Raw genomic sequence first — 12,151 nt, 5'->3', positions numbered from 1 at the left:
GACCTGTATGAGTCAGCATTAGTTAGTTAATTTGTTAGATTCCAGTACATGCCAGTTGGGTACTTGTAAATATATAAAATTGTACCTGATTCCCTTTGGAATCATCTCTAATGAATGAATGAAATCATTTTCTCCTAAATTCCTTTCTATTATTTTCTGAAACCTAAATTCTTCATCCTAATTCATAACATTTCCCAAAATTTTTAATGCTGCTTCTAGGGATATTTACCTAATCGAGTTGCTCAAGTTTGATTTAGTCAACACTCGATTTGAGTTTATTTAATTTAAATTCAAGAGATTTTAATGAGTAAGTGGAGTAAGACCCCATTTGACTAGCTATTTTTTTATAATTATTTAGGATGATTGTCTTATTTTTAAGATTATGTATTATTAAACATTTTTTAAGAATAGTTATAATAGGTTAGTTTGATGTAATTGTAAATTGTCATTATTATTTTAGTTGCTCTCTCGGTTTTAAAGATTCGTTTTTATTAATCCGGATCGACTCGTGTTGTATACCTGATTTTGGTGGATGAGTATTTCAACATAGATTTTTGCATATAAATACTCGAACTCGAAACCTTACTTAAGTAATATCAAACTATTTACTATTTAAGCTAACTTAATTGATTTTGTAAATTATTATTTTGATTGTAATACATTATTTTAATATATTTATTAATTATTACTTTAAAATTTAGATTTTAATTTTTTTTACTAAAAACAATAATAAAGTTAACGAACAATAAATCAATTGGTCAATTTATATTTTAATGAACAAGAGTGTAAAATTTTATTTAACTTATTATCGACTTAAAAATACGAATTAAATAATTTTTAAATTAAATTTAAAACTACTCAACTAGTGATTAACTCAATAGATAAACACCTTAACATGCTTTTAACACTTTCTAATTTTTTAGGTATGTTTCATTTTTTATATATAAAATTTTCTCTACGGTAATGGGGATTTTCCCTGCACTGTTGGTAATTATTCATATGGTATTTATTTATGTTTTAACTAGGGTAAATAATATGTTTAATATATAAATTATCAATTTTCTACGGTAATGGGGATTTTCATTGCACTGTTGATAATTATTCATATGGTATTTATTTATGTTTTAACTAGGGTAAATTTTATGTTTAGTACATCAATTATCAATTTTGATTCATTTTAGTATTTACATTTTTAATTTAATTTCAAAATCATACTTAATATTTTTGTTTTATTTTAGTACCGTTAAAAATTAATGTAAGTTTTTGAAAAAAAATTAAAAGTTTATGTATTAAAATAAATTAAAATTGATAGCTTAAGTATTAAAATTTTAATGATGTGGGATTGAGCCTTAAATAGTGATATTATTTTTGAATGTTTTGCTTAAAATTGCAATAATCGCGATTGATTGTAGATTGACTTTTAATTATGACATATTTAATCGTATAATACTAATGCAATTGGTTGCTGATTCAGTTGTTTTAAGGTGCATGATTGTTAATTGTTTCCTGAATAATCACATTGTATTGGAAACAAGTGTTGGTAATGCTCAATCCTACATAGTATTGGAAACACTATTGGGAATGGTATTTAAGGCTTGGCTTTCCCACTTCCTTGTTGAGTGATAGAGAACAAGGGGGACTCTCGTGCGCCGCCGCTGCCGCCGTCCGTCTCGTCTCGTCTCGTCTCGGTCGTCTCGGGTCGTGGTCGTGGTAATACGTGTCTTCGACACGTCCGCATGAACTTGGACTATCGCAATGCGAATATGTAAATCCCAATGCGATAGTCGAAGTTCGCGTTGCGAATCTGGAAACTGATTTGCGATACCGGAGATCGCGTTGCGAATTATCAATCGCATTGCGATTTAGTTGGTCATTTTGGCAAATACAAAAAAAATTGGTTAAAATCGTATATTATAAGGCATTTTTGGTCACTGAGATTATTTTCTCTTAATTATTTGTCTTCTAGAGTCCATTTCGGGAATCTCTTCGATACGACAGTCTTAATATACGGTTAAGGAAAGACACTACTAGAAATGTTAATATTTTTTTAACATTTTCGATAAAGCGCTACTTAAAATATTATTTTTTTACCGAAAATGTTAATATTAGGCGTTACTTAAAATGTTTATCATTTGCGGTAAAACGCTATCTAAAATATTATTTTTTCTACTAGAAATGTTAATTTTGAGTTCTATCAAAAATTAGTTAGCGAAAATAACATTTCCGATAAAAACTAATATTAAAAATATTAATATTTTTAGTAACATTTTCTTAACCATATATTAAAACTGTCGTATATCATAACTATCCATCCACCTCTCTCCTTTATATATATGAGGAGGATTATATTTAAGATTTATTAAAAAAAATTGGTAAAATTAAAAATCGTTATAACTAATTAGGGAAGGGTTTCATTATTTTACGGCTTCTTTTTCCCTGCCTGAAGCAGAATTGAAGAATTCTTCAAATTCTCTCCACCTATAAAATCCAAACATTTCAAAAATTGAACACCGAAAATGGGTTCACCATTAACCTTAATCAATCATCCAACGAGCATCAAATTCCTCATTTCTCGGGAATCCAACAATCTTTATTTTCATATTCCAAAGAAATGGTCCCAATTTGCAACTGGATTCCCCTTTCTCTCTTATTCTAACTCTCCTCCTCCTACGCTTTGCTCTCGCTTTTCTCTTCCTTCTTTCCTCCCTCTCAGTTTTCATTCTCTTCGACCCTTTTTCACTTCGATGGCCACTTCTCAAGCTGCCACTGACTCCTCTCAGCCTTCCCAATCCAAAACGGTGAGCTTTTCTATCTCCCTTACCACGAAGTGCTCTAATTGATTTCATTGTTGGGTTTTTGAAAAAGAAGTGTTCCCTTTACAACCATCAGTTTCCAAGGTTGAATTTTTAATTTATATGATATTCCGATTGTCTATTATTGATAGATGTAAATATTGGGTTTTGATCGTTTTGCACGGAAATTTAATTTATTGAGAGGAATTATGTTATTAATAGAAAAAATGACTCCTTTTTATCCTTCCATGGTTGTTTGTGAAGATTATGGCTATCTTGATGAAACTAATTGGACTGTTTAAGTTTTACTAATGGACTTATTGTCCCCTTTAAAATTTCTGTTAATTGTGAGTTGCTATTATAGTTCTATCTTGAATCAGCGATTACATATCACGAGTTTATTTTGTGCCAACTTTTTTTAGCCTCTTCTTAGGTAGTGATAATAACCTCTTTCGGCTGTTTCTGCAATTTAGGCATTAGAAACTTTTGAAGTCTATTATATACCGATAAGTCCCACTTTTTTATTTCTGGTTAAGTGACAATGTTTACAACTGTACAAAAAGAATAAGCAAAATTGCAAGATTAATCTTCCAGTTCTACAAAGAATTGTGTTTGCAGTGGTCTCTTTAAAGTTGTTGTCCAAGGAAATCACTTCTCTAATTTTCTCCAGTGGCATATTCTCGTCTAGTTCAATTTGATGAAAAAGCCGGTTCTTGCGTTTGCTCCATGCACAGTAAAGGAAAACTTTCCATGCTATGTCCATGCAGAGTAAACATTTTCCCTAGCCATTTCTTACATCCCACTGTAATTCCTGTCCCGATCTCTCTATCTCTCACTGAATTCCACATAATGTCAAAACCAGCTTCTATATCTTCTCGGAGCATCTGCAGTGGAAGAACATTTGATTCCTAGACTCCTCGCACAACAAACAGTCCTCATCGGTTTTCATCCCCCTTGAACCAGTCTGTTCTTTATTGGTAGTCCGGTAAGAACTATATTTAAGGCTATTATTGAGTGTTTGGGGGTGAACTTATGCCAGATTACCTTCTCTTGCCTTGGTCTAATCTTACTCCACAGAACTGCTTCAGTTGGGATCTAGTCAAAGGATTCCAACCTATTCCCAGCATCATCCAGAAGTACCTTTGATTGAATTCCTACTTTTCTGAACTTGTACCATCCTATGAAAGTAACCTGTATTATGTTCGGTGGTCACCTTTTTGCAGCCATCTTATTCTTGACTTTTGTTGGTGTAAACTCTCTTTACCCTTTAGCAACAACTTGAAGTTCTTGTGTGAGTTGCATCTCAGCTTTCATCAACCCTGTGTTGGCTGGACTTCGAAGTAAAGAAAGCTGAACTTCTTCCTGTCCCTTCCTTTTAGTTTTAACTCTATAAAAAATAGCTTCGAAGAGGGACTGATTAAACTGCCATAACCCTTGCTTGAACCTGTTCAAATTGACATGCAAAATAGTCATTGGATTCATTGAAGTTGTCTGCTTCGAAGAGCTCTCCACAATTTGAATAAATTTCATGCCGAGGCCATTATAGTTTTTATTAATGCTGCACAAGATCTGGAACAGCTAGTTCTATAAACTCGCCATAAGAATGTAGGATACTGACCATCAACTATTAAAAAGCACCTGGTCAAGTTTCTTTCTAAATGGTCAGCTTAATGATCTACAAAAGTGTGGTTTTCCAGTGAGGTCTGATCTAGGTCACATTGGAGTCCCTCATATCAGAAGTACTACTTTTGATGCCAGCAAAGCTTGAGCACTCCAGTAGACTAGTAATGAAACTGAAATCCCCAACCAGGATTCTACGCTTCCTCACTAATCCCCAGCCATAATCTTCTTCTATCTATCCTATTATTCGACCCATATATTGTTTTAAAGAAAAAAAACCACGGTTCCTTGAGTCACCTTCATGTGACAAGTTATCGATAGTTAAGGAGTATTTAGAGAAGAACCGTATTCTTCCTTTAATAGCTTCCGAGTATTATGTGACAACCATTGAAATGCTTTGCAATAATAAGGTGCAATTTGGGAACTTTAAATCTAATCTCTATTATGCATGCTATATCAACATGTAATTCTCTGATCTAACTACCCGTGTTCTGATATTCCAAACAAGAATATTCATAAGTTTGAGACCAATACCTCCTAAGGTTGAAGATTGTAACTTTACTTTCTTGGTGTCAGACACCTTTTTCTTATTCGTCATTTTCTTCATCAATTCGCCAACACTTGTAGCTGCATCTCTGGTTTTACTTGGTGAATCATATGCAGGAATGTCAGGCAAAGCTTCCTGTTCCTTAACAGGCATTCCCTCATTATGTTCCACAATTAGCTCCAGCATAGAAAATTTTTGGTCGAGCTTTCCAAGCAAGTGCTCCTCTCATTCCCTACTGATAAGGTCAATCCAATAGGAGTTCCTATTGGAAAGCCAATTACTGCATTATTCTGAATTTCCATTTATTTTTGCTAAGCCACAATCCTCTCCGTCTGATTAGGAGCCCAAACATTAGTGTTAACTTTGGCTGTCTTGCATGGATAATTTTTCCATGATTTCCCAAAAGTGTTGCATGTTAAGCTTTTTGGTGCAACCCATGGAATCTCCACCTAAATTGAGACAAGTGTGCCATATCTAAGCTCAAAAACTATTGATCTAGGAATGTCTAAGCCAACATCAGTATCAACACATATTTTGGCGTAAGCCAGTCTCTCCTTGTTTGCAGTTTTCTATCAATGTAATGCCCGGCGCACTAGCTATGTAACTCAAACCCTTCCTACAGTAAATCTGGAAAGGAAAATTCCCCAAATGCATCTACCTTGGCGGCTTCTGCATACTGAATTTTAGATTTTGCATTCCGGGTTCCCATTTCATCAAGATATAGAATTCCCCCCACCCCCCCACCCCAAAAAAAAAAAACCCCAACACAACACACACACAACACCAAGATCACACAACCACCAAACCATCTCATCTTTGTTGGTGCATCTTAGGTTTTTGAATGTCTCTATGTGGTGTACTAATATGTTTAGGTTTATGCCAGTTGTTTTGGTTGTTCGTTCAAAAATTCAGATTTGGATTAATTAAGGTTTTACATGAATTGAGCTTGAATGAGTGGATTTTTGTTCATGTTTGTTTGTTTTTAAGCGTGTTTTTGTTTAGTTTGTGTTTGTTTAAAATTTCAAAATTGGGCTTATGGTCATTTATTGTTCATGTTATTTCGTTGAAATTAAATGAGATTGTTCGTGAACATTAAATAAATATGCTTGTGCACATTAAGCAAATATGTATACAGACATAATGATTTAATTTAACATGTTCACAAACAGTTAAAAATAAAATGTTCATGAATAGCTAACAAAACCATAAATAAACATATTTCTTAATTTTTAGATATAAAATAATCAAACATAAATATTAATGATTATATTGTAAACAAATAAAAAAGCACATAAACAATAATAACGAGAAATGAGCTTTAAACAAACCTAATCAAGCTTGTTCATGAACATAGATAAAGTGTACCTGACTTGTTTTAAACAAACCTCAAAATCTTATTCATGCTCATTTATTCAGCTAGATAAACAAGAAAAACCGAGATGTTCATCGAATGAGTTATGCATTTACATCCTTGGGATTTACGATACAGTACCTTTGGAATTTTGTGTAGGTTAATTAAATTAGTTTGTTCCATGTAGGGTTTTATGTCGCATATCATTTGGGGTTTCAATCTCTTTATGTTTTACTTTCGATGAATTGAGGATTTTTGTGATGCAGGTAAGGGTAGTGATAAAGGGTAGGGTTCAAGGTGTGTTTTATAGGAACTGGACAATAGAGAATGCTACTCAATTAGGGCTGAAAGGTTGGGTTAGGAACAGGAGGGATGGTTCGGTGGAAGCTCTTTTCTCCGGGTATCCCGAGTCCGTCCAAGAAATGGAGAAGAGGTGCCGACGTGGTCCACAAGCTGCCATGGTCACAGGGCTTGAAGTTTTCCCTTCTAGTGATGATCCTGGCAATGGATTTGTGAGGAAGCAGACAGTTTGAAGGCACTATTTATCAAAGAGGTTATCTCATTCTATATTATGTATAACGTTGTTCCATGAGGAGTAAAATAGCCAAGTGGTTGTGAACTTGCTGATGGTTAATAAGGAAAGTATTATATAGTGCTGGTCCTTTTCCGTTTATTCTTTGTATTAATCCCTAGAACCAGAATGTGGGAATAGGGAGGTTACACGATCGTTAACCCGATTTTGATCGTTATTACCCTTTTACCGGACCCGGTCCGAGTATTGGGAGGTTTCACCCGTCTTGTACGACTCGACTTTTGGGATAAAAATACATCTTCGATCTATTCTGAAGTGAACAAAACATATCTTTCTGCCGTTAACAGGGGACGTGTTTAGTTCCGTGTTATGTCGTTTTCTTACACTTCATGCAAATGAATAACTATCACATGGATAAAAGCTAAATTCTAATAACTAAAATTTTAGTGTAAATCACTTAATTATTTAATGATTAAAATTATTTGATTTTTTATACGTATAAATTATATTTTAACCTTTAGAATTATTAGATAAATACATTTTCAGTGAGTCTCTTTTTGAGATATAATTTTATAGGGATGTTAAAATAATTTTGGAAATATATCACGTTCGTGAAATTTAAGAAATGTTTTGTATATAATTTGTTATATTTATATTTAGAGTGAACTTTTTCTTTTCTCATTTTTGAATGTCGATAAAATTAAGTTAAATACTTTTTTTTATTAATATCGTTTACAAAAATCTAATAGAAAAGTATTTCATGGCTACAAATCAAAGCGTACCTCTAATAATGTCCCCATGCATTTGATAAACTGATATAAACACCTCTGTTTGTCTAACATCTGACAACGGTACAGAAGTACAACACGGTGTTCACTTGTTTTTCATTAATGGCCCCTTTGTTTGACTCAATGATTGGTTACAAAAACCTAATGTTTATCAATAGTAAAAATTGCATTCTTTCTTCTTTCTTTAGCAAAAAGTCATCAGAGTTCTCGTACATTTAAAAAAAATAAAAATAATTTGAGTGACCAAAAATACCTTATAATATACGATTTTAACCAAATTTTTTTTTGATTTGCGAAAATGATCAATAAATTCGCAACGCAAACTCCAATTTCACAACACAGTTTCTAAATTCGCAACTCAAATTTCTTTTCCGCAATGCGATTTTCCAAATTCGCAACGTGAAAATTCGCAACGTGAAAATTCGCAAAGCGTGTTTATTTTCGCAACGTAAATTTTATTTTCGAATTCAAAACACAATATTAATTTCGCAATAGAAATGTAAACAATATAATCGCAACTCATAACTTAAAACCCTAAATCACAACTCAGTCCCATCTCTATCTCTCACTCTCTACGGCGACATCCGTCCCCATCTTCGGCGACATCCGTCCCCATATCTGGCGACCCCCTCTATCTCCATCTCTCAGAGCCACCCTCTCACAACCATTCACGGCCACAAATAGAAAATCAACCACCGAGGGTTAGTTTTTTTAATTATTTTTATTTTAAATTTTTGTATTATTATTAGATTTTTCATATTTAAATTGATGATAAATTTACTAATAATTTCAATATATAGATTAATCATTTCACTTAGATTGCTTAGTAAATTCATTTGGTTTCTGCCAATACTGCTAAACTATTTAGTCTTTAACCCTGCGAAGTTAGTATTTTGGTTGAAGTAATGCAATTCATTCAAGTTTTAATTTGCAGAAGAAGAGTTTTTGAAACTTAAATTCGCAACGCCAAAATGAAATTCGCAACGCGAAAATGAAATTCGCAACGCGAAAATGAAATTCGCAACGCGAAAATGAAAATCGCAACGCGATTTCAAAAACTACTCTTCTTCTGCAAATTGAAACTTGAATGAATTGCATTACTTCAACCAAAAAACAAAGACAAATACTAACTTCACAGTGTTGCGAATTTAAGTTTCAAGAATAAACTACTACTCTTTATGTTGTCCTTGAACCTGCACTAAACCTATATGTTATCCTTTTAAATGTTTATATAAGTGCTTACTTCTGGAATGTTATCTGATGCATTTTGTGAACTATGATAGAATAATGACTTGGGTGAATACCGTGCTAGTTTGAAACATATTTGGCTATATTTTCCCTGTTTAATATCATGTATGTTTATAGTGTATAATTTGTAGTTTTTGGTATATCTAACTTGGTATGTTTATTGTTTTTGTTAGGATTTTTTTGGCTTCATTGACTTTAAGGAATAAATTAAACATAGCCACTACAATTGCGTCGGCACTTACACCTGTACAAAGAAATTTGTTTGAGAAAACTTGTTTCGGGCCATGGCTGAAAGTACAACATCCAAGTGGAGATGCTATGTTGACCCATTTGTTTATTCAACGATCTACCCGAGAGGATACAACGTAGTGATGAAGAGATATTGTTTCATTTTCCACCGGCGTATACTTGTTTTGGGCGGGAGGAGTTTTTCTTAATCATTGGTCTACGTTTCGGACGATACGATGAAGTAGGTCGGTACAGTAGTCATATTACCCGCCCATCATGGTTATTTTGGGTTTTTCCTAAGCTGGCAATGGCGAAGCCCCGTTTACACGTCGACGATTTGAAAAGATTACTTCTTAAAGATTGTTTTACTCGGATGGATAACCTTGATGTTTTCAGAGTATGCCTTTTATTACTTTTGAATACCGGCTTTTTTAGGCAAAGAGGACATACAACCTATTTATGAGGATTTAATATTATTGGTAGAGGACCTAGATGCATGGAACGTGTTTCCGTGGGATTCATATCTATGAAAAGCTACCTGGAAAAAGTTGTCGTCTGCCTTTGAGGACCGTCGTAGTTTGCGTGGTCATGGTTCCAAATACACTTTGGTAGGCTTTATTTGGTCCTTTAAAGTAAGAATTTCTATATAATATTTCCAAAATTATAATTAATTATTTAACAATTACTAAAATTAATGTTTGTGTATTATATTGTTTGTAGATTTAGATATTTGAGGCTTTTCCCAGCATGCAGACATATGCCATCAAAAAGTCAAATGATATTCCTAGGGCTATTACTTAGAGGAGGATCTGGCTGTTGGATTAGGAAGATTTACTACCTTATACGACGATGAATGATGTAAGTTAACACAAATACTACCATATATAAACAAGTTATTACTAGTAGACGTTTGACTTTGTTTGAGCTTTTATATTGTTAGGAGGCAAACTATCCATTACAGAGGCTGACACCCACAGAGGCTGAGCTTGCCACTGATTGGTGGCAAGCTAGTAGGCATTTTTTTGATGGGACGAATGATGAGCACCCCCCACTTCGAGAGCCATCACCTGATCGAGTCGATTCTACAGCTCGACACCGAGAGCCATTACCTGATCGAGCCGATTATACGCCTCCACACCGAGAGCCATTACCTATTCCATCACATCATCGAGCCTCTTCTCCACCATCACCTCATGATAGGCGACCAGCAAAGATGCCACAACATTTATCTCCCCGTTCTCCACCTCCACGGGATGAGTCAGGGTAGTTACGTGATGAGGTCAGTGCTTTACGTGATGAGGTCGGTACTTTACGTGACGAAAATGGTGCATGGCGTGATGAGGTACGGTCTTTACGTGGTGAGGTAGCTGTTTTATGCGATGACAGTGGTGTTTTACGTGGTGAGGTATCTACTTTACGTGATGAGGTAGCCGCTCTACGTGAGATTATTTCATCGTTGCAGAATGAGGTTCATACTCTACGCAATGAGGTAAGTTTGTTTAATACTATACTAAAAATGAAAATAACATTTTTTCAACATTATTTATTTATTTATTTACTGATTTATGTATTAATTTATTTTTAGCGACCCGATAAGGTAGATGCTTTACGTCGGGTTTTTCTTGCACGACGGGGTTCACGCATCAGACGTTGTGGACGTTCCATTACATCTCCTTTCACCCCAATAGTTCCAAGACTGCGTAAGAAGAAGCCCGATTCACATGTCATCGTTCAAGAGGCCCCTCCTATCGTTCAAGAGGTCCCTCTCATCAAGAGGCCCCTCTCATCGTTCAAGAGGCCCCTTCCTCCGTTCAAGAGCCCGATTCACATGGCATACTATGTCAACATATTGATAAACCCCTTCTCGTGCCCGGTATGATGGATCAGAGTTGGTTTTCGTATCAGTTATCGGCCAGTATCATTCCTCAACACGAGAGGAGAATACTACCGGACATAATTATGGATAATACTCTTTGGACTAAGACCGCGGTTGATTTTTATTTACATGAGCGGAGCCAGGGGTGCTACGCTGACATATGCAAAATCGACGATAATATACATTTGTTTCTTGAGCGGTCTTGGTGGGGTGTTTTATTAGGGGTTAAAGAGAATGGCTATTTTGAATGGGGGGTAAATCTTATATTCTTCTTATATTGCATTTTGATTATTTTTTTAAAATTTATTAAATTCACTAATATATGTATTTTTTTATAAAACAACATATTGATGCATGGGTGTCACGTCTTCTGATTATAAGGAAATTGAAGAAAATAAAAAAGACGCGATGGACTATTATGCCTTCGTCTTTTCACGCAGCTCACTTAAAGGATCAGAGATATGCTTAATATGCGTTGGGTAACGGAAAAGCTATCCTTTATCCTGCGTGGTGGGAGGTCGATAAGGTTAGTATTTTTTTTGCATATTTAAAGGTGTTCATAAATTTTATTTGATGTGCGCAATTGAATTATTATTTATGATTCCAGGTGTTTATCCCTGTTATGGAACGTCGTCATTGGCTTCTCGTCAAGCTTTAGCTCCCATCCCTGAAGACGAAAAATATGACAATATGTTGAATTACATACCATTGTCTGATTTGAAAGATATTATTTGTAGGGGATGGAGCGATCATTTGGCTAAATACTTGGATGCGATTGATTATTGGACTAATTCAGGAAACAAGAAGCCAAATAAGTTAAAAGTTACAATGATGAGAGACGAGACAGTGCCAAAATAAACGCAGTGGGACCCAGAGGGGATTGTGGTCCTCTTGTATGCATGTGCTTGGAACGTATGACAACAGGAGGTAAACAGTTTCTACCTCCCACAGATAGAGATAGACGTGCAGTAGGGTTTTGGTTTCGACATTTTATGGCTAGAGAGATATATGCGAGATGTTGCCTACCTGCATCCACGTGCTGAAAGTGTGCATAAACAACCATTTGTTATTGGTAAGTTTGAGCAAGTGTTGTTAACATATATACTCTTTGTTGGTTTGAAAATGTTTGGTTAAGTACCTAGAATTCAATAATTTCAGCTCATATTTGT

General features: G+C 34.6%; 1 protein-coding gene across 1 annotated transcript; it reads left to right on the top strand.

Moving 5' to 3' along the window:
- Window positions 1-2,471: 2,471 nt before the first annotated feature.
- LOC120124098 lies at window positions 2,472-7,102 on the top strand. Its single transcript, XM_039142850.1, has 2 exons — window positions 2,472-2,798; window positions 6,577-7,102. Exons 1-2 carry the CDS (start codon window positions 2,517-2,519, stop codon window positions 6,841-6,843), a joined length of 549 nt encoding a protein of 182 aa, XP_038998781.1. The 5' UTR covers window positions 2,472-2,516; the 3' UTR covers window positions 6,844-7,102.
- Window positions 7,103-12,151: the final 5,049 nt, after the last annotated feature.

This window comes from Hibiscus syriacus, unplaced genomic scaffold, assembly GCF_006381635.1.
Source record: "Hibiscus syriacus cultivar Baekdansim isolate YM2019G1 unplaced genomic scaffold, ASM638163v2 tig00110413_pilon, whole genome shotgun sequence".
Lineage (NCBI taxonomy): Eukaryota > Viridiplantae > Streptophyta > Magnoliopsida > Malvales > Malvaceae > Hibiscus > Hibiscus syriacus.
The sequence above is the reverse complement of the archived record's forward strand: the minus strand, read 5'-3'. Positions and strand labels throughout refer to the sequence as shown.

What these genes read in the sequence shown, in the direction of transcription:
- LOC120124098 (XM_039142850.1), top strand. Translation starts at nt 2,517, where the DNA reads ATGGGTTCACCATTAACCTTAATCAATCATCCAACGAGCATCAAATTC. An exon ending in AGCCTTCCCAATCCAAAACG is followed by an intron (nt 2,799 to 6,576) that starts GTGAGCTTTTCT and finishes TTTGTGATGCAG; the next exon opens with GTAAGGGTAGTGATAAAGGG.